Source organism: Medicago truncatula, chromosome 5 (assembly GCF_003473485.1).
Source record: "Medicago truncatula cultivar Jemalong A17 chromosome 5, MtrunA17r5.0-ANR, whole genome shotgun sequence".
NCBI classification, from domain to species: domain Eukaryota; kingdom Viridiplantae; phylum Streptophyta; class Magnoliopsida; order Fabales; family Fabaceae; genus Medicago; species Medicago truncatula.
This window is the reverse complement of record NC_053046.1, coordinates 2,045,026-2,072,744: the sequence shown is the minus strand read 5'-3', so window position 1 is coordinate 2,072,744 and position 27,719 is coordinate 2,045,026. Positions and strand designations below refer to the sequence as shown.

Genomic DNA, 27,719 nt, shown 5'->3' with positions numbered 1-27,719 from the left:
GAGAGATCCTGAAGTCATGCAGCTATGAGACTGGATGATTGAAGGAAGACTTATATGAATTGTTTGGTACTACCTATATCAACAAGATGCAAATTCTGTTAAATAGCACATTCCATAAGAACTTTGAGACTGGATGCTTGACTTGGAGCAATTTTGGGATGAGTGACCTTCTAAGAAGTCTCCCGAAAAACGTGTGAGTGAGTACAAAATACATTGAAAAAACTCGTGTTAGTTTGTGGGGGTCAATAGACAATCCTGAAAGCAGTTTGAGATGTTACATGACTGCATAATTCTTGTAATAAACTATCGAACCTTTATACCCCTAAAATATTTCTCATTATAACTAGGTAGTGTCCCGGAGATCTCTTTCTAAATGATAACATTTTATGAAAATTTCTCAAATGAACTTATAATAAAGGACGATGAGCATCGCGTTTGTGACCTTTTAACTCAATTGGTAGAGACATTATTTTATATAGGTAGGGCCGAGGTTCGAACCCCATACACCTCATTTATTCACCTTAAAAAAAGTGAATTTTTAGCCACTAAACTACTTTGTAAAAAAAAAAAAAATAGTGGGAGTCTAATTAAATGGGAAAATTATTTCTAACTTTCTTTTACAAAATCATGTTTTCAATTAATATGGTGCCTGCATGAGAAGGGCATGACAAAAGAAAACAAAAAAAAAAAGGTTATACCAATATATCCCACTGCAACAATCCGACCTTAGTTTTCTCTCTAGGTTTTCTCCTATAGTTTATTCTTGACCTAAAATCACCCCTCTTCATCTTTTTCTCTTTATTTCAATCTAAATAAGTGATTTTCACATAGATCTAGGTTTTTTTCTTTATGATTTCATCATCTAAGTGTGGTGGTTTGTTGTTCGTCGTCTTGCGCGGCGTTGTTTGATTTCCCGTCTTCGTGCGGTGTTCATTTGATTCATATTGAAAGATCGATTATTCAATCAAAGATTTGAGCGTCAACGTTGCAGATCCAGATGCCATGGATATTCCGGTCACTATAATTTTATCATATATTTTTGTAGGCATTATGTCGTTATATGCAGTTAACTTAGATGTTGTGAGTTTCTCGCACATTCATCCTTTACGTTTTTAGCGGTGTTGAATGATGTATTCTCTTAATTTGATTTGAATGAATGAATATCATTTTATTTTTGTCAGAAAAAAAAATTAATATGGTACCTAGGATGAATAAATGTTCCGGTCTTATATATATAATGTGATGTCCCTGAATATAAATCATCTCTAACTTTATTACGAGTACAATTAAAATTGATAAAAGAAAAAAGTGAATACGATTGAAAGTGGTCAAGTTCATGTACCAATGTCTTTTTTGTTTTTTTGTCAAATTGCACGATTATGCACAGGCAACAAAATTTAAATTTAGTGTAATGAGAATATAAAATTCAAGAAAAAAATATTGTTTAGGCCTCAAATTATGTTTAGTTGCTCACTCTAACCAACCTTTTTGACACTTTAACCAACCTAACGCCTTTATTTTTGTAAACAAAATGTATCTTCTACATATAATTGTAGAGATAAATCATCTCAAGATAAATGAGATTGACTTAAGGGTTAACCTCTTTCGATAAATGTTTTTTAATATGCATTAGTCATAAATCTAAATCAAATCCAAAATTAAATGGTTAATGAATTTATTACTTGTGTTAACTATATTCGTTGAATTCTGGAGCTCTTGTAGGATTCTTGTGCTGTAAACTTTTATCGGTGGTGTTCTTTGCACTCCTTGTGCATGGATCTTCACTGTTGTTATTAACATATTGCATTTTGATTTTCCCAAATAAAAACTATGTTCGTTGAACATAATACCTTACCAAAGAGTCATATTATAGTTCCGCTCAAACCAACGTAAGGATGATTTTATGTTTTTTACTCAATAATGTTTTAGAAAATACTTTACATTTTGACCAGTTTTTTAAGGAATAAATAAAAGAAAGAATAACACTTAATATTTTAAATTGTCAAAAAAAAAAAAATACTTAACATTTTAACATTTTAATTTAATACTAAATAGTGGTTTGTTTCCATTTATGCAAGATTACTAGCCGTTGTGATTAATTTAGGCTTCTCAACGTTCGAATTCTTTGAACCGACCTTAAATTCGACGTCGTTTCGTGAAAGGCACTTTTCGTTTAAAATCAACAGAACAACAACACTGTCATCACTTTCTCCTCTCTGAAATTCAATTCAACTGCTTCTTCTTCCTTCAACAAACCCTAACCCTAAATCAAAATCAATCGCTAATTTCGCTCTCTTCTTTCTCTTTCAATGGCTAGCGCTAATGTTCAAACTGAAGCTTCTCAAAGCAACATTGCTCCTTCAATGCAACCTCTCCCTCCTCCTAAAACCGTTGACACTCAATCTGTTCTCAAAAGGTTCGTTTTATCAATTCACTGTTACAGTTTTTAATCTTGTTTTGTCTTTCGATTGGAAATTGGGAACGTTCTATACCAAGAAAAATCAAAGAAATCAAACCCTTCGGATAGATTTTGGGGATTAATGGGTTTTTGTTGATTCAATTAAAATTTAGGTTTTTTTTTTAATTTACTTAATTTTGGGGAACTATTGGTTTTTGTTGATTGAATTAAATTCAGGGTTTTTGCTTAACTTTTTAATTTAACTTAGTTGTGGGAATTAATGGGTTTTTGTTGATTAAATTAAATTTAGGTTTTTTGTTTTGTTTTTTAGTTTAGTTAATTTAAAATATTGGTAGAGTTTTCTGTTTGTTTCTCCTAATCTAACTAACTCAATTTCTTTTGCTTTGTGGGTTGTTGCAATTTTGCAGGTTGCAGTCTGAATTGATGGCTTTGATGGTAAGAAACTGGATCTCTCTTTTTCACCTTCTATGATCTAATTTTGTGTTAGTTTATCAATTATTTTTGTCTAAAGCAGTGTAATTTGAGGACTTAAAGAAGTAATTAGATGGTAATTGGATTATTTGAAAAAGTGAATAATTCATTATTGTGATTATTTGGCAGATGAGTGGAGATTCTGGTATATCTGCTTTCCCTGAAGAGGACAATATACTGTGCTGGAAAGGAACAATAGCAGGAAGCAAAGACACTGTCTTTGAAGGAACAGAATACAGATTGTCACTTTCATTTCCCAATGAGTATCCTTTTAAGGCCCCAAAGGTCAAATTTGACACCACATGCTTCCACCCCAATGTTGATTTGCATGGCAATATTTGCTTGGACATTCTTCAGGTAATGAATGTTGTGTTAGTAGCATGTGATGATGGTGACATTTTGTTATGTTGTGTCATTTTCAATACAACTATTGCATATTGATGTACTATGTTATGATTAATTAATTGAGTAATCTTTGTTTTATAGGATAAATGGTCATCTGCTTATGATGTTAGAACAATTCTTTTGTCAATTCAAAGCCTGCTAGGAGGTAAATTTGAAACCTGAATCAATGATGTGACACTTTTATTTTGCTATGTTCCCTGTTTGTTGATTGTATTTTTACTTCTTTCATAATTTAGAGCCAAACATTAGCTCGCCGCTAAATCCACAAGCAGCTCAGCTTTGGAGCAACCAAGAAGGTAAATAAACATTATTGACATTTTGCAGAAGATTTGTAAATATGTACAACTTGTGAAAGATGAACTGATTTTGCTATGTTCTACTTTCTACAGAGTACAGGAAGATGGTGGAGAAGTTGTACAAAGATCCTGCTGCTTAACTTTTGATCTCGGAGTTCATTGATTTCTCTTCTCTATGTCTGGTTGTTGATCTGCTTTGGAAAAGAGAAGGGATGAAATTTTTAAAGCTTGTTTCATCCTTTCCTTTTCAATTTTCAAATGGGGCTTTGGAATTTCTATACATGATTGTTTCTCTCTTTTGTTGAGAATTAGTTAAAAGTTAAAACATTGTCATAGATTATTTTATTCTTCTTTGGAGCTTTGGGGGTACTTTGTACAAGATTATGAGATTCAACAATCAAATTACTTTGTGCAAGATTATTTGATTACACAATAAAATTTGTTTTCCTTTTATTTTACTTTTCACTTTGTACTCATTTATTTTCACCACATTCATTATTCTTTACCTTGGTATTCATTTATCCAAGGTAAAATGCCAAGAACTATTCCTTCAAATTGTTGTCCGTTCTGAGTAATGTCAACGTTACCAAAACTTGGTTTTTACAAATGTGGATAACTTTAATCTATAGTATTCCCATAAGCCAACAAATCATGACTAATCATAATCTTCATTTTAAATTTCGTTAAAGAAAATGATAATAATCTTGACTAAAAAAAAAGAAAGATAATAATCAACAAATCATGACTAATTATAATACAAATGATGATTTAGGTTGTCTTAACTCCAAATCAACGTCATTCAATACAAATGAGGAGTCATTCAATACAAAAGATGATTTAGGTTGTCTTAACTTCAAATCGAAATTAATTTCTTGCAGTAAAGAATCACAGAGTCATTCAACTATGGCTCAATTTGCTCCTCTAAACACTTCCAATTCGTAATTTGTTGCAAGAAAAATACAAAAGAGGAGTAACTATAGAGAATATATACCCCTTTCCTTTTTCCTGTGTTCCACACAAATTCCCTTTTAGAAAATGCTACAAATGTCTTTAGGGCATTGTTTAAACATATAAAAGTAGTCATTTTTACATTGAAAATTGTGCAGTTATGACTTTTACATGTGTTTAACTTCTATTCTCTTGATAAAATTTCTTTTAATGAGTTCCTTAAACAATGTCCTTCTTTTATTTGTATGTTTCACTCCCATGAGTCTCATATTTCTTTTGTTAGTGTTAACTCTCCGGTTCTCAAGAGAATGGGGTCCTGCTAAGCTAATCGGGAGTTTGGCTATGAGATAATTATAACCTGACCAATCGTACTCGTTTCTCCCAAACAAACTCTTTCCAACTTTCAAAGTTGGCGCTTCGAAAAGTGTTTACTCGGCAGTAGGAAGTTTTGTTGTTTAAATAATTAGCAATTGAGATAATTGACAACATTATCAAGATACCGTACTATATCATCATCACATTGCATCACTACCTCAAATAACCGATTAAATTCACGATATCATTCTAGTACACAAATGTTTGATTGAAGCATTTTATCAAACACATAAAATGTACATGAGGTACAACGACGATAGAAACAAAACAAAATAAAACAAAATATAAAACATTACTTCAACCACTTCCCAACTACCAAGAGTGAATTGTCACACAGCGATGACAATTCTTATTTAATTGGTGATTAATGATTGTAAGAGTCTTATTTGTTTATTTTCTTCTTTTTTAGTTTCTCATGTGCGAAGAGTTGGTAACTCTATCGCTCATGCTCTAACTAAGTTTGCCTTAGATTCGAGTGATTCTGTTTGGATTGAGGAAATTCCTTCTTGTATTGCTTCTGTTGTCGCAACCGATTTGGTTTACGTTTAAATGAAATCGTTTCTATCAAAAAAAACTAACGAGAGAAAGAAATTAAGGACATTAGAGGCTTTAGAACATCAATTTCGGCCATGCTTAAACGTTTTTCACAACTACCAAGACTATCATGTCAAGTCATTCACTGATGTTTGCCTTCAAAACTAGTTCTCAAATATGACATCGTTCCACTGCAAAAGAACGGTCCTTTGTCTTATGGTGGGATCAAATTTTTTTTTTGTGGTGGCCAGGGTTCGAACTCCGGACCTTGTATATTTTATGCATTGTCCTTACCAATTGAGCTGAGCTCACGAGGACGGTGGGACCAAATATATGAAATTGAAACTAAAAACCATATAAGTGTCATCTATATTGGGGTTTAGTGAAACCCATTTTATTTTTTTACAAGGACAAAACACAATAATATATTTGCTTGAAATAAAAAATAACACATATTTAAACTTTATTTTATAAGATTTAGTATGTGATTTTTTTTTTTTTAACTCCAAAAAAAAAGTTGAGAATTATTTATTTTTTGGCAAGCTTTAGAAGTGAGAGGTTGATAACGAATGACAGTGAAGTGTAATGAATTTTTTCTAAGCTATTTTCGAATTCCAATTATCTATTATCCACTTTCTTTCACTTTCGATCATTTTCCCACAGAGAAGAGAACCGAAATATATTTTTTCCAAACTACTAGCAACTTATCCAAAGTAAGACAAATAGTTTATTTCGAGGGTTAATGTGTCCAAAAGATACTGTATTAACTTGACACATTTAAACATTGCTCTAGAAATTGGACTCCCCGTCATCTAACAAATATTGCACACATACATTTCACAGAAACCAGTCCAAAGCCTTTGTCCTAAACTCGCAGGCAAAGAAAGCCACGACGCAAATTTCTCCACTTTGCCATCCATGATGTCATCAGAGGAAGGATTAGAGCGATGGCTTGCCCAGAAGGTAAAAACCGATACGATATTATGTTCAAACGCGGGTTAAAAGTCATTAACGAAAAAAAACAGCATCAAAGCATGAATGCCACAGATTCAAAAATATTTGAAAGTAATATTCTTAACAGCAGTTGAACCTAGTGTTGTGCTGCATGTGAATTTCTAATTTGATTTGTGAGAACTGGATTACATTTAAAGGACTTGCTAAATCTAGCACTTTCTGCAAGTATAAAGATGTCTAGGTATTAATTTTGCCACGACCAGAAGCATACATATTGTCTGAAAGGCTCATGCTTTAGTCGAGGTTAACTGCCTAATATTGTACTTGGACAATTCCTTGTACTTCTCAACGACTCCGATCAAGCAAACAGTCTGCCAAACAAACAATGCATTAGTTCTATACCAAACTGATACAAACTATACAACAGATTGAAACTCATTCGTGTAAGAATAGTTTTGTACAACTGAGCATTTCTCACAGAAAGATGGAATAGCAAAACAAGACAAGTTTTAAACTTCAATAATAATTTTTCAATATGTTTTGGCGGGATACTATAGTTGATTTGACGTAATAGCAGTCGAAGAATGGAAATAATCTGGCACAGCAAGAAAAAACTTCAAAAAATGGCTGCTGCTCTGGGGAAATACATGGCAATATGGGTATAATATACATGCATGCAACATACTTTAATTGAAATTCAGCCTTACTTACCCTGGCAATTTCAACTATTATGGTTTTATCAGGATTACTGAGATCAACTTTATGAGGTGCAGGAATCGACTTTGCCACAGCATCAATTATTTCCATCCTGTCAACACCAGTATTTGCCCGGGCTTCATACATCACAGCAAACTACACATACAAAAATACTGGTCAAGCTGTAGACAAATGGATCAAGTCATAGAGAGACATGAGCATGAACTCTGTCAACAACATTTGTGTCTTGTAGGGAAAATAAGAAATAAGATTACAAATGGACAAATCTACATTAACAACTAAATTTCCCAGAAATATAGGCAATTGGACTCCTCTTCTTATGCAGCCCACTGCTGCAAACATATCCACGTTGGAAAAACCTAGACTACATATATGAATTGGAATGTAGGTTTTAGAATTACAATTTCAATTCTGATTTTGATAATTCATTCACAATCATAACCTAAAATTGTTTAGATTATTACATGCACAAAATACTGCTTAGTTCATATTGAGTATGAACTGGATGTTTTTGAAAAAGAATGTTCAATATTGCTGCATAGTCGGAATTTTATAGATATTAACAAATAGAGTAGTGATATTTGTACATCTATTTGATGACAACATTGTTTTTCTCTCTTCTTATTGGTCAAAAACAATGGAGAGAGAAAAAGTAAGAGAGAGGAAACGAACATATGTGAGCATGTGAGATAAAGTTGTCCAAAAATTGTTACAAAATGGTTGTACAAATATCATTTCTCTAACAAATAAACAATTTTTATTAGTATTGGAGGTGAGGTAAGGTAGAGTCAATAAAGCCAATACTGTAGACAGTGGTCGTGGCAAAGTTGTAGCTGTGGGAACTGTATGTGAGGAAATATAAGTGGCGCTGATGGTGGCAACAGTGGACACAGGTGATGGTGCGGTCAAAAGTGAATGGCAACCGTGAAGAGGCCTAATTTGTTGATTTCAAATGATGAAGAATTGAACTCCAATTCTACTAGTCATCACGAACATTAAAATTTACAGTTTGATGGACCAATTTACTAATTTCTAATTTGAATCAAGAAGCAATGAAGCTTCAATGGAGCCTTGGTTATTTCATTCATAATACATCGAAAATGAAATAACATTTCCCACCCAAAACCAAATATAAAAAGAGTTCTTAGCATGACTTGTTCGTGATGTTTAAGAAAACATGTATTTTCTAATGCAGTGACAACAAATTATCTAACAGCGCATTCAATGAAAGACACATTTAAGTATAGAGTTTCAATGAATTTTACGATAGTAAAGCTACCTTTCATGATTGCTCTCATGCTTTGCAAGCTAATGAGTCTCATTGTGTGTAAAGTTGGTGCAATATGAGAAAAAATAATCTAATACATGCGGAGCTAAACTGTGATGAACAATATTACCTTCTGTGGATTTTGAGTTTCCACGGGAAAGTACTGCTCCACAAGAGGCTGGATTGCTTTTGAAATTTCCTCCTTTGAGGCATAACATGAGACTTCAATAGGCAAAATTCTCAAGATAAACCTAGAAGTAGACAACACTGTATCAGCGTTTCTTCTGCGTATGTTCATTCTTCTTAGAATAGAAACTAAAAGTTTACCTCGACATATGTTTCCTAGTCGATGCTGCTGATGTCACTATCCGGTTAACGATTTTGTTGGGGCTTTTGTCTCCATCTTTCTTCCGCATTTGAATAAATACCACACCATTACAACCTGATTCAAGCTTGGCAAAGCGTTTCTGTGTAAAACAATGAAGAAAAAAGACAGCCTCTTAGCGAAACACACACCTATTCACAAATGAAAAGGAAATGTGAAACAAATCCTTGTGCACGCGTCAGCCCCAGTGCCCCAAAGTTATACTCCAATGCACTAGGAACTGAAGAATTAGGTATTTGTTTTTCTACAAAACAAAATTTAATCTTCACCCAAAAATCAAAATCTTCCGAGAACAAAATGATAAATATAAAACCTGATCCTGCCACTACTTAATTAACAAAAGCCATCAAAAGCAAAATATTTGAGATAATCAGATGAAAGTCAATATTAGCCCTTGAAGAAGTATCCTTTACTAAGAAGTCAACAAAGAATGTTTCAGAACGATTTTGAACTCAAGGATAATATTTCCAATATCATACTATATTTCCAATCTCAGGAGTCATAATGAAGGATAAGTGAAAGAAGACTCAGAAAGTTAGCAGACGGCCTAGAAAAGAAATATATAGGGCAATGTCATTGAAACATAAGAAACAAGGAATAAAGAGAATCAACATCGCATGACTAAAAATCTTAGCATATGTTGCATAAATACGTATATAATCTTGAATATGATATACAACAACCAAGCCTTATCCCATAAGTGCAGTCGGCTACATGGATCAAATCATGCCATAATGGTCTATCTTGAATATACTGTATTGTAGAAAATTACGAGAGAAACTACTAATATTGGATAGCCACATAAAAGTTTGAGCAAAGCCAGAAACTATTAAAAAAAAAATTCATATGATATGTTACTTAAAGAAACTTTTAACAGAAACAGAATAGAATAATATACAGAATGGAAGTCTCGTCAAATCACCTTACTCTTGTCTCTCAGTTCTACGAGTTCGTCTTCAATTAACTTATCAATGGACTTCTCTTCCACTTTTTTTTCACCCAAATTACTCGTTGGCGCAGTTGTTTTGCAGCACTCTTTCACAGCCGGTAGCTCATCAGCTATCTTTTCTATGGTCTTAGGACTGTCAACGTCTCCTTTGTCATCATTAGCTTTATCCCCAGCCTGAGCATGCAGACCATCAATTTTAGGAGGATCTGATTTTTCACCTGTTTCATTGTCATGGCTAGTATTGTCGCTATTGGAAACATCCAGTTTAGGCTTTTTGTCCTCCTTTTCCTCACCTCCTTCTGGCACTTGCGCCTTCTCCTCTTCCTCCTCATCATCATCAATACTGGAAGAGTCAGAATCTGCAAACGTGATTTTTTTATTTAAAGGTTTATCGGACAACTTTGTCACACTTGGATGTGCCCCATCAATTAGCTCTTCATAAAACTGCAAGACAAATTGAAACAATGGCGCGATATCAATTTGCAGAGGACAAAAATCATCTCACAAACAATAGAAACAATAAAGGAACAAAAAAGTGATACACATTAATGGGAACCTAACTTGTATAAATTGATAAATGGACATCATAAAGAATTACTTTGAATCTTATTAAAGTAAAGGTGTATATTATTCATACAATTCAACTAGTTGAATAAAGTTTTCCTATAAATAAAGCATCATGAACTTATTTCAATTATGAAATTGATTTCACATGTTTGGTTGTTCACAAGTAGAATTGATCCTAACTTTAAGCTATAAATTGGAACTTTTGATTCTATAACTCAAATTTATTATTGAAATCACTTTTTCATGAATATATCCACACATAATCACTTTACTTTCAACTCAATTTAAATCACAATCAATTCATTCAATATCAACAAAATTAAAATAAAAAAAAAAGAGCAAATTGATGGAAAGCGGTTATAAGAGAAAAAGGAAGGATGAAATGATACGTTATCGAGAATATTGAGAGCTTCGCGAGTAGCTTGGTGTTCTCTTCCGCCATCGCAAGTGATGAAAAAACCTTGCACACCAGGGTGTAATGGATACGAACCCTTTTTCACTGGTTTCTGCAAAAATCAAAGGAAAAAAAGATTCAGAAAATAAATAAAATGATAGAAAGGTTGAAATTGAAAGAAGAGGAAGTGACGTAGAAGATACGTTGTGAGGAAGATAGCGTTTTCTCTTCTTTCCACCGGCGGCGGCTGCAGCATCGGGAGCCATTGCTACACGAAAGCACGATTTACCAAAAGAGAGTAACTCGCTACTCAATAGTGGGTTAGTGGTAGTTTATGCGAATTCCTTCTATGTTTTCAAACAAAAAAGTTATATCAATTTTTTTGTTATTTTTTAATTACAAAAATCATGTCATTTTACTTTTTTGGTCAAATAAATTATTTTTATTTTACTTAAAGGATTTGTATTATTTTTTGAGTTGATCATTTGAATTCAAAAAATAAGTAGACAAATTGTGATACATTAAAAAGATTGATGGATGGATCCAATGTCTAATATATTTTTCTACAATATGTAAATGAAATCATCAATTTCTTCAAAAAATAAAGTGGATTTAAATTCAACTTTAAAAATACAACAATGTTAAATCTCAAGTTTTATCATCTATTATGATCATATTTGATTCGATGATTTAGATTTGCAGTAACGCGTAAAGAATATTTAGTTGAGACAATTTTCTAAAAAAAAAAATTAGTTTAAAGAAAAAAACAAACACAATAAATCTAAATGACAAATCAATGTTTTTTTTTTTTTTTAAAGGAATCAATGTGTTATTATTGGATGAAGGTATAAAACTATTTTTCTTAAGTTTTTGGTCCCTATAAATATCTGCAGTTTTGTTTTTAATCCCTATAAAAATAAATCACACTTTTTAATCCTTACAAAATTTTTCATTAGTGCTTTTAGTCCCTATAAAATTTTCCGTCAACATTTTTAGTCCCTATTAAAAATTTCCATCAACATTTTTGGTTCCTAAAATGTTTAATGAAAATGTCACAGAGACTAAAAAGTATGATTTTATTTTGTAGGAATTAAAAACAAAATTGTGAATATTTATAACTTAATTAACCATTTACTTTTTTTGACAAGAACACATTGAACTCTTGTTATTATGCTTGAACTTGATTTAAGAAGCTATTCCTGTGGAAATTGTTGTGATTGGTTGGTTGGGATACAACTTGAGAAACATGTGCCAATCAAAAAAGAAACTTGAAAAACATGTTTTGTCTGTGTCCTGGATACTCCTATTAAACAAAACATATAAATTTTCGGTTTAAATATGCAAACTGTCCCTGTAATTTGGTAAAAAAAAAAATTAATTACATCCCTGTAAAAAAAATTTTGTTTTAGAAATGTCCCTGGCCCCACTTCGCTGGTGATGTGGCATGGATTTTGCCACGTGGCAGTTGCTGACTGTGCAACTTCTGCCACGTGGCGCTGACGTGGCAGTCCGCATAATTAAAAAATTAAAATTATTTTTAAATTAAAAAAATATGAAATTAAATTCAAAAATCATTAAAAAAAATCGAAAAAAAAACTGTTAAAATTAAATTTTCAACTTTAATTTTTTTTAATTTGAAAATTATATTTTTTTCTTCATATTTTAAAAAAAAAATCATTTCATTTTTTTTCTTCAGATTTTATAATTTTTAAAAAAAAAAATTTTTTTTGAAAATTATATGATAAAAATAATTTCAGAAAATTATTTTAATATTTTTTTATTTTTTCAGATTTTTTAAAATGTTTTTTTTATATTTTTAAATTTTAAAAAATAATTTTATTTTTTTAATTATGCGGACTGCCACGTCAGCGCCACATGGCATCAGTTGCCTAGTCAGCAACTGCCACGTGGCCCAAAACGTTGCCACATCACCAGCGAAGTGGGGTCAGGGACATTTTTAAAACAAAGAAATTTTTACAGGGATGTAATTAATTTTTTTTTTTTTACAGGGACGAAAATTAAAATGAGCTCAAATTACAGGGTTTGCATATTTAAGCCTAAATTTTCTGACAATTACAATTCAAAATTTTCAGATTGAAAATTATGGGATTTCAAAGGCAAAGTATTATGCGTTGACCATTGCTACTAACTTTTGAAAAACAGAATAACCCAGGGGCAGGGCTTAAGATTTCCAAGTTAACCTATCTTCACTCATTCAATTATTCCCGCTACATTAATTTCAGGGTTGACTCCCACTGCCAACTTTACTTATATGATGGGGCTAACAAAATTATTTCTTTCCAGTTTTGCTATGTTTCGTAAAGTCAAACTGTCAACCTTTTTTTTTTGACAAAACTGTCAACCTTATTATGGTGTATAATCATGCTTGACTTCCACTTTCAACTTAACTCATAATATGATGGTGTTGCAACATTATTTTCTTACGGTTTTGCTCTGTTTGGTATAGTCAAACTGTCAACTTATTATGGTGTACTTTTGGGTTTCAAATATCAAATATAAATAAAAATTCTTTAAAAAGATATTGATAAATTTTTTACGTATTTAGTTCAAATCTTGAACTAAATTTGTCAACTTTCTTTAACCAAATTTTGTTTATAATTGATTGAAATCGGAGTATACTTAAAGTTAAGTTATATGGTAATGTCCATTTTCATTAAATCAATTTGTCATGAGGTTATATCATTTTGAGATATGTTAGATCAAGCGAAATTTGAGCTTATAACATTCATTGATTTGTTAGCTCATTTTTACACTTGATTAAATAAAATAAAATTTTAATTTTAATGTTACACGCATGTAAGCAATATTTTTTCTATGATTAAGAGCAAACTTGATACATAGAGATTTACAATACTCACAAACATTCCTTAACAAAAAAAATATTCACAAACATTATGCACCAACCACCTATGATAGATCTAATGGTACATAGAGGGGTGTTCAAAATAACCAAAAAATTGAACCGAACTGCTGAACTGACCTGTTATTGAACTGAACCGTTTGTAAAAGTTCATAACTGAACCATATGAAAAGGATTGGTTATTAGCTGAACTGTTTTAAAAAAAAAAAAAAAAAAAAAAACAGAATTGCAATTGAACTAGGGCACATGAAACCACCACAACAGGGCACATGTTTACCCCATCTCCGCTTACTTCCGACGTTAATACTTCCGACCTATTAGGGGGTATTCCAAAAATAAAAAGTTTACAAGGCGGTAAATAAAAAAAATATTTTACAGGGGAAAAACCGAAAATGACATGTATTACAGGGGGGTAAAGCACCATTAACCCTATTAAATTTGTTAGTTAATTGTTTTTTTTTTTTTTATGACAGCTAGTTAACTGCAGTTTTGAAACAACATAATTAAGCTCATAAATGTTGAATACAGAAAGAGATGAAAAAAGGTTCAGTTTAATTGATGTTAACTCCTAAGAGATTGAGTTCAGTTCTGTCCATCCCTAAGTACATATTGAACATTACCGATATGCACTTTCTTTGAGTGCTTTTATCATATTATAAGTATGAAGTTATCACCATTGAATTGAACATTAGTTGACGAGCTAAAATCACTTATCATTTAGACCAATCGATTGTTGGTTTAGCAAAATGTATGTATTGAATTATTGGCCAACTCTTCTACATCAACTAATATGTACAAAATTTTCATTGTCAGGCTCAAATAATCTCTTATCACTTAGATCAATCCATTGTTTGCAATACATATATATGACTCATTCATCCGTTATAGTATTATTTGTCATCCCTACTTTTTACTATCAAAAAACCTTTATAAAGTTATCTGATTGCAGTGGTCAAAATCTTACCCTAGACAATAAAGTAGGCTGGAATTTATGTTTTTAAACTTTACGGTCAAATTAAATAGAACTTACTTTAGAAAATCAAAGTAGTCCTATTATAAATTTAAAGACAAAAATGTCATTTACTTAAAAAAAAAAAAAAAAATTATTCATATTTGTCCACCAACGTGGGAAATACCTCTACCAATCTTAAGAAATGGAAGCCGCTCTGCACGTAGAGCAGGGTCATCAATGCTGACAGAGTTAATAAGAAAACCTCCCAGATTACAACACATTTTTCAAAGAAAGCAAGACTATAATAATAAGAATTTCAAGTCATTACTCCTAATACTATTGCATTTACAACCCAAAGGATCTCTCACAACTTATAAGAGATCAATGTCATAATATAAACATTCAGTAAAGAATAATAACGATAATAATATTAATGAACATAACCTGATCAAAGAATAGATGAAACCTCTATACAGAGATATTAAATATAAAGAACGCATTCTGATTTACAGGGCTATATGTGTGTATGTGTCTATATATATCAATCAATGTTGATATATATAAATAGCAGGTGTACCCTATCCACATTTTTAAGAATATGATGCAGCTAGCAGTGCAGCCCCAATGCCTGATCCATCTTCGGTGACATTTAGAATTACATGCTTAGCAATATCTTCCCCCAATATTTCGTTTAAAGCTTCATGCAAGTACTCTCTAAACAATGTATAGCTCGAGTATAATCCTCCTTCAATTGCCACAACTGTTCTTTTCATTTTTATATCACTCCTACTCCGTCCTCCTGTGATGCCGCCACTCCCGTCACGACCAATCTTCTTCAAGATGCCAACAATACCAGCAGCTGCTAATCGAGCAGCCCTACGAGTCACCACATCACACACCTTCACCACAATTTTTCTTGCCTTCAGTGGAAGATCTGGAATCTAAGACAGCCAAATACAAGATATATGGTTTTTAGACTTACAGGCAGGACACCCATTTAGGGACAAAAAATATGGTGTCTGACTTATTTACCTCAAAGGTGTCGTTGAGGATTCTTGCTACTTCTATCAAGTCAGGTGAATCATCCTCATGCATGGCAGCCATCAAAGGAGTCCTGAAATGACAAGAGTTTCAGATCAAATTCAAGCTAGAGATTTGGAAAACCAGAACAATTGAGCATGGAACAATGTAGTTATCCAAGGAAATATATCTTATCAGCCTATGCATCATTTTCATGGACATGTCGCCTCAAATACTCCATGAAAAAACAAACTGTGCATGATGTTTGCAAGTTCAATCGAGTGTACATAGAATAAAATACAGGCATAGCCAGCAAACAAATGTTAGAGTGCAACATTTCAAAAAGCATGTAATAAAATCAAAACAAGAAAAGCCAAAGGCAGTTGTCATATGCAAGTCCAAGTTTATAGCAAAGTCAATTTTGCTAAGCAATGAATCATTGCCCCTTGGGTGCTCAAAAGAAAATTAGTTAAACAAGAAGTCGTCTTATTACCACAAGAGGATATGAAAGAAAGCAAAAAAAAAAAAAAAAAAAAAAAAAAACGATCCACTATGTTTCATGCACTACAATTGGACGTCAATGAAATTGAACTTAAAACAGAACTATTAACTTAGTTAATAAAGGGCGTATGGTAGAAGAACAGAAATATTCAATGTCTATAAAAATTAAGGTAGGTTGTGACCAAATTACCAGATAAATATATATACACATCAATGTTGAAAAATAATGTAATATTTTAAAAAAATTGTAAGTGTAGAATTTGCCTTTTCCAATGCTTTGTATAACCAAGATAAAACTGCCTACAATAGAACAACAATAGGTTTGACCTTTCCCTAGGAGATGCTTTGTCTTGCCAGATTGCCTTTTTATTGAATAACAGGACACATCCAGCCTTAGTATTAAGTATGTTTTCCTAAAGATATTGGACATACATAGTGCATGACTGAGAATCGGTACAAACCTCAGTATGAACGGCGTTAAAAGCTTGGAAGAAATAGGTTCAAACATATCCGACTCTAGTGACATCCTGAGAATGACTCTCCTCACGATGTCACCGAGATACATTCCTGATATCATTTTCTCAAAACCCTGCACCCAAATCACCAAAGTTTTAGTCATAACAAATGACAAATCAAGCAACAAAAGTCATTAGGAGCAGAAACTAACCTGATCATTTGGATTAGGGCTTTCAGCATCTAATTCAATGTCATACTGTGTTCTTGGTAAATGAGACGACCAAAAGTTCCCCCATTCCATATTGACAACCTAAAAGACGGAAAATAAGTTCATAAGTCATAAGTAGAACACAAAAATGAAAAATAAAAACTGAAAAAAGAGAGAACAATACCATGCGTCCTGATGTTGTAAGAAGACCCTGACACTTGATAATAGCATCAATTCGCTCCAAGTAGCAGGCATTAGTACCAGTACCAATGACTATTGCAGCAACAGTGTCTGGATCATGATAATGCCCAACAGCTAATGTTCCAACAGTATCATTAACCTGCTTAAAATGAAATGAAAAACATATTTTAAGTAATATAATGAAACCAATAGGATTTATTTTACATGACAACACCCATTTTCCATCACACCAAATTAAAATATCAAAAAATAATAACTACACAACTATAGAAATAAAAATCATGACATAATTTATCGACATTATTGTATACAAGCAACATTTACAACTATTATCATTTCAATATTATAGAACTAAAAGTTTTTGTATAAAAGAAGGGATTTGCAGCAAAAAAAACTGATTCATTCAACACACTTCTAAATAAATTCCTTACATTTAGATCAAAAACATAAATATGCCCTAGAAAAAAACAATCTGTTGAAGGTGGAAGCGAGCTCATAAATTACATAATGTATTATACCTTAATCCCGGTTGTGTAAGTATAAGGCAAGCATTGCTTTCAGAGGGAAATATTGGATAAAAAAAGAAAAACAAATCATACAATTAGGCTAAGGAAAGGAATTCCTTACCAAGGCAGCTACGTGCACATCTAGGCCATTTCGTGCAAATGCTTCCTGCAAACATGCTGCAACATCTCTTCCAACCTGACAACAAATAGCTTTGGTTTGTTAATATTTACATCTCTATACTGAAAAACCAATCCAAGTGCAACTTGAATAGGACATACATGTTTGTTTGGTAACTATTTATGGAGAAGAAAAAAAAATAGCCAATTTTAAAGATCAATTAAGAAGATCAAAGTGACTAACCATATCTACAATGGAAAACCCTTTTGTCCACTTGATTAAAATGCCCGAGGAAACAGACATTTGTTTCATAGGGAAGGAGAATGTAAAGCCAAGTTCCCTTCTGTCCTGTGAACTATTGGAACCATCTTCTTTAGCAACGAATTCTTTTAACGATGATGCGATAAAATCAAAGAGATCCTGCAAGCATAAAATTCAATTTAACGTTATCACATAAAAAGGACATTATCATAACAAATGAATACCAGAGAAAAGCAAAGTTTTAGGGTTTTGATCATGTCACCTTGCTTGTGCCAGTCATTAGATGTGGGGGAATAGGTTGTCGCTCTACTTCATGCTCAAGGACGGGAGATGGTTGACCACTTAAATGAACCCGCGTTACCCTAAAATTTGTGCCCCCAAGATGCAGCGCATAATATGGTCCTTTCTCAGTCCTGATAAAAAAGACAAACAAACCAATTTAACAAAAGGACTCAGTAATCATAATAAAAGATGTTAAGCTTATGAGTATTGTTGATGACATGTGTAAGCATCACCAAATCTTGCTTAAGAAAAGGAGTGTGGTAACTGCAATGTGTGCACATAGTAGCATATCCAAATCCACCGGGTGAATCTTCTTGATTGGCGGATCCAGTAACGCTCAAATTAGATATAAACAAAAATGTACAGCTAGAACCAACAATGCATGGCGCGTCTGTTGACATGTGCCGTCGCGCGTTAAATGCCATCCCAATAAATAGTTGTCATAGACTCAACTAACACAGTGACACATTGTCTCTTTTCCCAACACCAATCCAAACACACAATCTATCAATCATACTTACAGCTTTCAAAAATTAGCTTGATTATTGACACAAATCATGTATCATTCTTGCAAAGGACACTAGCCGACAGGCACGTCTATTGGGGTGTGCCATAGCGCGTTAAATGCCAATAAAATAAATAGCTGTCATAGACTAAACTGACAATGACACATGATCTATCCCAAAACCAACCCAAACACAAGCTATCAATCATTGTTAAAGCTTTCAAATTAGCTTAATCATTGAAACAAACCATGAATCACCTATGAAGCATGGACTGAGACACAAACACACAACACGGACACGTCGACACCGGTAATAATTTGAGAAAATGACATGATTCAATGTAATCATGTATTGGTGTTGTGTAATGTTGTTGGACACGGCATGTATCCGACACTAGGACAAGCCTATAGTGCATCACCTTTCGCAAAGTACACCGGCCAACAGGCACATCTATGTGCGCGTGCCTTAGCATTTTAAATGCCATCACCCCGTAAATAGCTGGCATACACTCAACTGAACTGACACAGTGACACATGGCCTCTCCCAAAACCAATCCAAACACAATCTATCAACCATTCTTACAGCTTGCAAATTAGCTTTAATCATTGACACAAATCATGCTTCACTTTCACAAAGTAAATTAGACAACAGCCATTTATTAAATGTCCAAAGTACATTTTCCATAAACAAAATTTAAATAAAATTTCATAAAAATGTCTTTCACATTATTCAAAAATCAAATAAAATGCAAACAGCTATGAAAAACACCTAACATGGTACTCCAGAAAGCATGAAATAGACAACAACATAAAATAATTAGACAACAGAAACAGCTGTACATAAAAATTAGAAATTTAAACTGCGTGAAAAACAAAAACATAGACACAACTGGGAAAAAAAACCGTTGAAATGACACTGTTGAACCAAACATAATAAATCAAAAAACAAAAAATGTCAGCATTTTGAAAGCAACAGCTTAATAGTCAATAAAATCAACTTATTCAATAGCACAGTTAAGATTAAGAACACAAAAAAAAAAAAATGAACTTTAAGAAAAAAAGTGATTACCCGTTAGGAAGATTATCAACATATGTAAGAAGCATTTTGAGCTTAGAACCACCTTCAGAAGCTAAACCAGCGTGCATCTCCACCGCCATAGCATCAACCACTTGTCTCAACCTTCCAACACTCGTATCACAACCTTCTTCAAACTCTTTCAACACATTCGCTACTTTCTTCCACTTTCTTCTACTCTTCACTCTTCTAGCGACAATAACCGCCGCCACCGCACACGCCGCCACCGCCACCGTCGCCGTCACTCCCACTACCACTCTTCCCATCTTCACCGATCGATCAAACTACATCCGTACGACGCCGTTTTCCCACTCTCCGAAGATTTCTCACCGTAAGAAAACGTCGCCGTTTTATCATGCACGCAACAAACTTAAACGAAAAATAGCTTAAGAGTTAAGAATAATTAAGATTAAGCAAAAATGATTTGATTTAACAAGCTCCGGTGAAACGGGAAACGGAAAACTCGCCGGAGATTTAATTTTCCGGCGAAAGTAAGAGAGAGAAAGTAATGTAGAGAGAGAAAGAAAGAAGGGGCGGCTCCGGTTTAGAAAATAAAGGAAATGTTGGAAGATGAACCGGTATGGTAACTTTTTATAATGAAAGTGTAAAGACGGATTTGTCCTTAGACAAGTTATGATATTACGGATTTGTCATAGTATCTCTCCGCGATCTTTTTACCGTTTATGACAGATTTTGAGGTTAATGACAACTTTGACTTGTGCTCTTTTTTTTCGTTCATTCTCTTTCTCTTTCTACGTTCTTATTATATTTCTTCTTTGACAATATTAATATCACATGCAAAAATAAATAATCTTTTTTTATTTATTTCCTATTTTATTGATGTCCGTATCACGGTTTCAATGAATATTTTTAATTAAAAGTGATGCCAATTCTGTGAATATTTACGACTACTGTATTACGAATAAGAATGATACGACTTTGATAAGGTGACAATGAGAACAACAACAGTAATAAAGCAATTAAAGAGAAAATCAAAATAAAAATAAATAAATAGATCTGGGAGTTACTTTTCACCAACAACGTTTTTCTTTTCTTCACATTTTTGTATTTTTTTCTTATGATTATGAAACCAACTTGGTGCATGTTCTCAAAGTTGAATTTATGAGCATTCCCAAATTAATATCAATTTAATATTTTGTTTTACTAAAATAATTGGTGTATATTGACTGAAATTTTGTTGGTCTATATATAATTAATAATTCTTTGTATTCTACCAAAAAAATTGTAAAAAAAAAAAAATAGTTTAAAATTCAGCATTTTTTATGGAATAAAATTCAACATTCATGATAAGTAGTAAAGAATATAATATAAATTTTGGTATATACAAATTAAAACTCTTTGTCAAAAGATTACAATTAAAAAAACGAGCACGTTTATGGAATTAAAAATCAACGTTCATTAATTAATAAGAAGAAGATAATATAAAATTTGGTATATATATATTTATTATTTGTCAAAAATGACATTATAAAAAATTCAGCATTTTAATGGAATAAAATCCAACATTCGTTTTTTTTTTTAAAGAAAAATCCAATATTCGTTAATTATAATAATAAGAAGAAGATAATATAAATTATGTTGAAATTATTTGATCATCCGTTTTATATTGATATATTTGTTTCTTATAGGTTCATTCAACCGGAGATGATTTTATCCAAGTTATTTCAGGTTTTTAATATGGATACATCTCTCGGTCAAAATTTGAATGTTGATTTGCACATTGTGAGAGTTTAGGCTCTTATGTTAAATTTAATCTCTCTTGGTATTATAGTGATTTTTAATTAGATATATTATGTCCTCCCCAATCAAACACTTACATTTTCACTTTTAAATGTATTTATTAATTGGACTCAACTCATAATAGTTGCCATCTTAATATTGTAATTTTAAATTTGGATTTAAAGAATATATATTTATTTACAAATCAAATAAGAATATTGATGGATCATATTGTTTAATATAATTATATTTAATTCTAAAACTTATTTGAATACTCATTTTCTTTAATAAAAAAAATATTTAAATACTCATTTTAATTTGTAATCCTTCGGTGATAAAATACTATATACTATACTAATTAATTACTAAGTTTTCCTTTTAATAAAAATTTACATGCATTGCTAGGTGCAAGGGATTGTTTTGCCTTCTAGAAATGTTTTTAAATATTTCATTCTTTGTCTTCTTTTTTTTAACATATTTATCAATACGAAATTTTCGTCGCCGTTGATCGATAATTAATTTTTATCAAAAAACGTGTGGAACATACAAGACGAGTTCTCCTCTCTTAACCAGATTTTTTTTTTCTTTAGCGATATATTACATCAATATATTATTTAAATTATCTATTTATATGAATCCCTTAAAAAAATAATTTGTAATTATGTGAATATTTTCATTGATTAAGATAACCAGTTTTGAAAGTGGACTTCTTTTGTCCTACAACAGCTCATTTCATGCACACTTTCAATTTGGGATGGTGTGCAATGCATTGGGTAACATTTGTACGTAGTCATGTATATGGTTTGTCCTACGTGTTTTGATCTCTCTTCTTTGAAGTGGGGTCAAATGCTTTCACAAGATGTTTCATTTGAAGTACTAATTAGGTATAGTGCGTACTAGGATTAATTGTGAAAAGGTAGTTACTGCAGCAGCATGGGCAAGGTATAAGGCACATGAGATGCTATATTGCTTCTCTGGTTTTGTTTTGTGCTCTAATTCATGATATGCACCTCAAAATGTTGGGGATATACTAATTTATTTATAGTATATATTAAAAATAAATAATGCCAGAAAAGTTTGCATCGTTTACAACAAAGTTCAAACACATATAGCTGGCATCGATTTATATTATTTGTTTTCTTCTACCCACCCTTCTAATATTTACACATTGCACAGGTGTGTGGCTGTTACTTTGTCATCAATACCAACTTTTGAAACCAGAGAGGAGGTTAATTAGATTTTTATTTTTTTTTAGTAAAGGTTAATTAGGGCTTGTAGTAGATGGTTATTACTATTTTTTTCAATTTCAATCCAAGATTGGTAAGTTGTATTTCTTTTTATCAAAATGAGCAAATGTTTAAGGACATAGAAAAATAAAATCCACTGGAAAATCTAAAGGACAAGAACGTGTAAAATATCCCAACGAAAAATGATTCAACATGTTCAAAAGAAAGACAATACAATCAAAAGCCAAATATAACAGTAAAAAAAAAACTAGATGCAACAAAATCACGAAAATAAGATGAATTTGATCATCCAAGAGATAATGAAAATCTCGTTAAACCTTTGTTATTGAAGCAACATATAACAGTTAAACAAAACCAATAAAGTTGGGAGAGATGTATGAAGTGCTTATGTAAATCGACTCCCAAATTTTGCAGTTTCAATGATAAATTGAATGTGGTGGAATTCTTTTTCCTTTGTGCTTCTCCTATCATTATATTTGTGACTGGATTTATGTATCCACTTGTTGGAACTTAGAAAGTTGGAAGGATAGAAGATTAAATACCAAAGTTTTGAATTAGAGTCATTGTAGTGAGAACTGAAAAATCTCAAAGTCCTACGGTGGAAAGTTAGCACCAACTAGTAGTGTTTTGTAATAGAAGTGGAACCCCAAGGGCGTGCTCTTGGGGCTACATAGTTTTGTGAACGGAAAAGAACACACATAATTCAGTAATAAAAAAAAATGGTATTCGTCTTTGACGTCTGTTTGATTGGGTTGTGAAACAAGTCATGTGTGTTTTTGATCATTTGTTGTGAAGTCCCTACTGCACCTAAAAAAAAGTTCTTCGTTGTTTTGAATTTTCAAGCCGTTATTTTCTTCTCTCTTTTCTGCCCTTGTTGGTTTCAGGTGGTCCCCGACCATATTAAATAGTGGTATAATATGCATATTGAGGGTGTAATTTGAGAGCGGATTTTCTACGGTGCAATAGTAAACCAAAACAATAATTTGTTTGTTTTATCTTATAAAATACCGTAGTTGATCGTCTGTATTGTACAATTCGATAAATCTCACAAAAAATCTCAAAAAAATGAGCCTAATCTATGACTCAATCCAATAATATAACATAATTCTTTTGAAATCCAAAAACAACAACATTTACATCAACTAAGATACAATTAAAATTTTTATCAAAATATAGATGAACAACAACTTACAAGTAACAACTACATCTTTACATGTTACATCAATATATATTCATGCATTACATGAAGATGTAGATGGACAACAACTAATGACTATATCTTCATATGTTACATGAAGAGATAGATTAACTACCCCTAACAATCATACAAAATGCGATGTTTCTATCATGGTACAAAGATGTTGAAATTGACTAAAAAGAGATAATCTTGATGATGGAGAAATTCAAGTCAGATACAGAGGGGATTCCATCCAAGAAAGATATTGATAAGAATAATTACAATAATCAATTTACTTTTACGTAAAATATTCAAACCTAAATGATACTATTGATATTAGCCTCAACTTATATTTTGTTGTCAAACACAAAACCTTTGTCATTACTCATTAGCACATTGCCATAGCAAATCCCACGCACATAGACCAAGAAAAGAGTCTCTCATTGAACGTTCAAAATATACAAATCAAAATAAAAGGGCAAGACCGTAATCTCGTAACAATTCGTAGGTAATGGCATGGTTCACTGTCTCAGCAAACTGGTCCCCACTCTGTCGCTCGTGTACTGTTTTCAACTCCCATTCTATCAAAAATTTATTAAAAAAACTATATAATATGAATGAATATCTCTCAGAAAACTATAGTATGAACGATAATTTAATATTTAAGACACGCTGCATTTTCTTTCTTTTTTGAAAGAGAGAGAGAGAGAAAAGGAACGTGCTGAAACGGCGACGGTAGCTGCGTATTCGTGTCCGTACAATGCCAGCTGGCTTCAGCTAAGTCCAGCTGTACTCACAGATGCACAACTAAAGCTTAACTGACATCTGCCTTCTAAAGAAAAAAATAAAAGGTTTAAATGTGGTATTGGTCTGTGCACTTTTTTTTGTTTGTCATTGATCCCTGTACTTTGTAAAAATATTGGTATTGGTCCCTCAGTTAACTTTCTGTTAAAAAAAAAAACACAAAACCAATGGAGTGTCACGTGGCCCAATCATTTCACACCACGTGGCACCAATATTAATATTTTTACAAAGTGCAGGGACCAATACCAATATTTTTACAAAGTGCAAGGACCAATGCCAATAATTTTGTGTGTTTTTTTTAACATAAAATTAATAGAGGGACCAATACCAATATTTTTACAAAGTGCAGGACCAATTCAAAAAGAAAAAAAAATGTAGGAACCAATGCCAAAATCTGATGAAAGTGCAAGGACTAAAGGCATATTTAAACCAAAATAAAATTAACTCACACAATCACCTTTCCCTTTCTTACCCCCACCAATTTCATTCCCCTTCTCTTCATTTTTAATCATCACTGTTTTGCAACCATTCAATTAGCATGAGTATTAATAAAGACACACATTTTAATATGAGTCTTGCTTAACGATACTCTCAGATTAATATTAAGGAAACTATAAATAAAAAATTTAGGTTAAAAATATAAGTTTTGACTTTTGATTAAGTAATAATTGCACCATTTTGTATAAAAAAAAAATAAGTTATTTATTTTGGTTGTTTAATCAATACCTTAAAGGCACTGTTTAACATTCTCATTTTAATATATATATATTTTTTTTTTTAATTTATCATTATTTTTTATTGGTTAAAACTCGAATAAATTCCATCAAATTTATCTAGATGATTTGATAGAATCCATATGATTTTTAACCAATCAAAGACAATGTATATTAAAATGTGTGTTGTTGTTACCTTACTCTTATCTTCACACTTCACATACATTATTCTCTCTTTTTTAAATTAGATATATTTTAAATTTTACACAGTTATTAAAAAAATGATTAGTAATATTGATTTTAATGATAAAATATGTTTCATTTACTAAAATATTTTTTTAATTAAAGTTAATAAAGTAGTTAGATGATTTTTTTTTTTTTTAGAGGAGAGTAGTTAGATGATTGAAACACAATAAATATTAGAAAAAAAATAATAAATATTGTATTAGTATTATAAATGTGACATATAATTTGGAAAAAAGAAAAATATACAATATGACATATAATTTGAGACGGCTAAATTATGGTTTTAGTCCCTGCAAATATGTCTCGTTTTGGTTTTAGTCCATGTAAAAAAAATTGTTGAAAAATGTCATTGCAAAATATTTTATTTTTTAAAAAACAAAATATTTTGCAGGGACTTTTTTTAAACAATAAAAAATTGCAGGGACTTTTTTTTCTACAAAATGTGTTCAGTCATCATGTGTCACGTATGCAAATAATTACCGGTGTACCGATTGTAACAGCCCGATTTTTGTTAGAATTATTTTTAATTATTTTATATGTGTTATATGTGCTTGCATGTGATTATCTGTCATTGAGTGCATTTTATTGAGTTTTCGTTTTAGAAGGTATTTTGGTCATTTTGTGAGAACGGGTAAAATTATAAGTTGGTGAGAATTATTTTTATTAATTGGTGAGAGTCATTAGTTTTACCGAGTTACTAGAGTAATAATTAGTATGTTACCGTTAATTGACCGTTAGTAGTGTTTTACCGCTAAGTGATCATTAATAGCATTTTACCGTTGAAAATAGTAGTAACCTTTTGGAATTGTGAGAATGGGTTAAGTCCACTAGAAACTAAGTTAAGCCCATTAAGGGGAATATACCATATGAGTTTGTCTCAGGAAATATCATTCATTTTCATTTCACAAGATATTTCTAGAGAGAGGTAGAGAGAGAAAGTGGTGAAGAGAAGAAAAAGGGTTAGAAGAGGAGAACTTGAAGAATCAAGAATTGGGGTGAGCTTAGGAGCTAAATTGAAGCCTAAGTTTGGGTTAATCCTTATCTAAGGTAAGGGGGTTAGTTTTCATCATAATCGTTTAGTTAATTCTTTTTCTCTTGTTCTATGCATAATTGATTATGGGAATAAGTGATTATCATGAACCCAATCTTTGAAATTCGTGCTTATGTTGTAGAGATATGTTTGAATATGTTAATTTGATGTTAAATGAATTGTTGATGATGAAATTGCAAGTTCATGATGTATGAAAATGGGTAGTTTGTAAATTATGCTCAATTGGTGAATTATGCATGGTTGTTGATGAATTGTGATATGTTTCATGATCAATGGTTGTTGTTGTTGTTTAGTCATATTGTTGATGATAATTCATGGCTTGGGTTTGCATGATTCATGATTTGTTGTTGAGAAATGGATTGTTGTTGGTGGTTTAATGGAATTGGTGAGTTATGACATGTTGTTGTTGAAATATGATGGAATGCATGATCATAAGTTGTGGTTGTGGTTAATTGTTGATGATAATCTCATTGCATGACTTGGGTATGAATTATGTTGAGATGTTGTTGTGAATTGTGTTGAATTGGAAGAAATGAATTGTTGTTGTTGATGAAGACTTATTGTTTTGAGAAAAATCATTTTAACAATTTCATAACTTGTACAAATGCCACAAAACGAGCGAGTTCGATGTGTTAGAGCCTCGGGTTATGCCTCGGATCACTTTTGATGATTGAGGACTTTAAACATTCGATTTTTGGTCGAAATTGGCGAAAACCCGCGGCTGAAACACGCGAAAACGCGCGTTTACGAAGCGCTGCGCCTGCACAAGGGCGCTAGGCGCCCACATGTCAGTGAGCTAGCGCTAGGCGCTACACCTCTAGCGCCAAGCGCCCAGGACAGGACAACGACAACGTTGTTCCGTGTCCGGGTGCTTGGGGGTGGTCGTGTAGGGGTCCTAGGCGATCGTTTTAAAGTGTTCTTTTGCTGTTTTCACCAACTTTTCTGCTGGAACACATTTAACTTTGTTGAAACTTCAATTTTCCAAATGGTTTGAAACTTGAGATTGTGTCGTGTTCGGTTTTTCGGAAATTGTCGAAACTTGGTTTTTATGAACAAAAAGGGGTTGCAAGCTTAGTCTACAGTTCTTATGGGCT

General features: G+C 32.1%; 3 protein-coding genes across 3 annotated transcripts; 1 reads left to right on the top strand and 2 right to left on the bottom strand.

Moving 5' to 3' along the window:
• The first annotated feature begins 2,160 nt into the window (after positions 1–2,160).
• LOC11436215 (ubiquitin-conjugating enzyme E2 20) lies at positions 2,161–4,049 on the top strand. Its single transcript, XM_003610919.4, has 6 exons — positions 2,161–2,416; positions 2,827–2,854; positions 3,020–3,247; positions 3,377–3,440; positions 3,532–3,591; positions 3,685–4,049. Exons 1-6 carry the CDS (start codon positions 2,310–2,312, stop codon positions 3,729–3,731), a joined length of 534 nt encoding a protein of 177 aa, XP_003610967.1. The 5' UTR covers positions 2,161–2,309; the 3' UTR covers positions 3,732–4,049.
• Positions 4,050–6,429: 2,380 nt separating this feature from the next.
• Positions 6,430–11,045, bottom strand: LOC11436214 (THUMP domain-containing protein 1 homolog). Its single transcript, XM_003610918.4, has 7 exons — positions 10,885–11,045; positions 10,677–10,793; positions 9,694–10,164; positions 8,714–8,853; positions 8,517–8,637; positions 7,114–7,254; positions 6,430–6,773 (listed from the first exon to the last, which is right to left on the bottom strand). Exons 1-7 carry the CDS (start codon positions 10,945–10,947, stop codon positions 6,690–6,692), a joined length of 1,137 nt encoding a protein of 378 aa, XP_003610966.1. The 5' UTR covers positions 10,948–11,045; the 3' UTR covers positions 6,430–6,689.
• Positions 11,046–14,763: 3,718 nt separating this feature from the next.
• LOC11426910 (hexokinase-3) lies at positions 14,764–20,214 on the bottom strand. Its single transcript, XM_003610917.4, has 9 exons — positions 19,642–20,214; positions 18,048–18,198; positions 17,768–17,944; positions 17,528–17,602; positions 16,884–17,039; positions 16,703–16,801; positions 16,497–16,624; positions 15,547–15,628; positions 14,764–15,455 (listed from the first exon to the last, which is right to left on the bottom strand). The coding sequence occupies exons 1-9, from the start codon at positions 19,911–19,913 to the stop codon at positions 15,105–15,107; spliced, it is 1,491 nt and encodes a 496-aa protein (XP_003610965.1). The 5' UTR covers positions 19,914–20,214; the 3' UTR covers positions 14,764–15,104.
• Between the last annotated feature and the right edge of the window lie 7,505 nt (positions 20,215–27,719).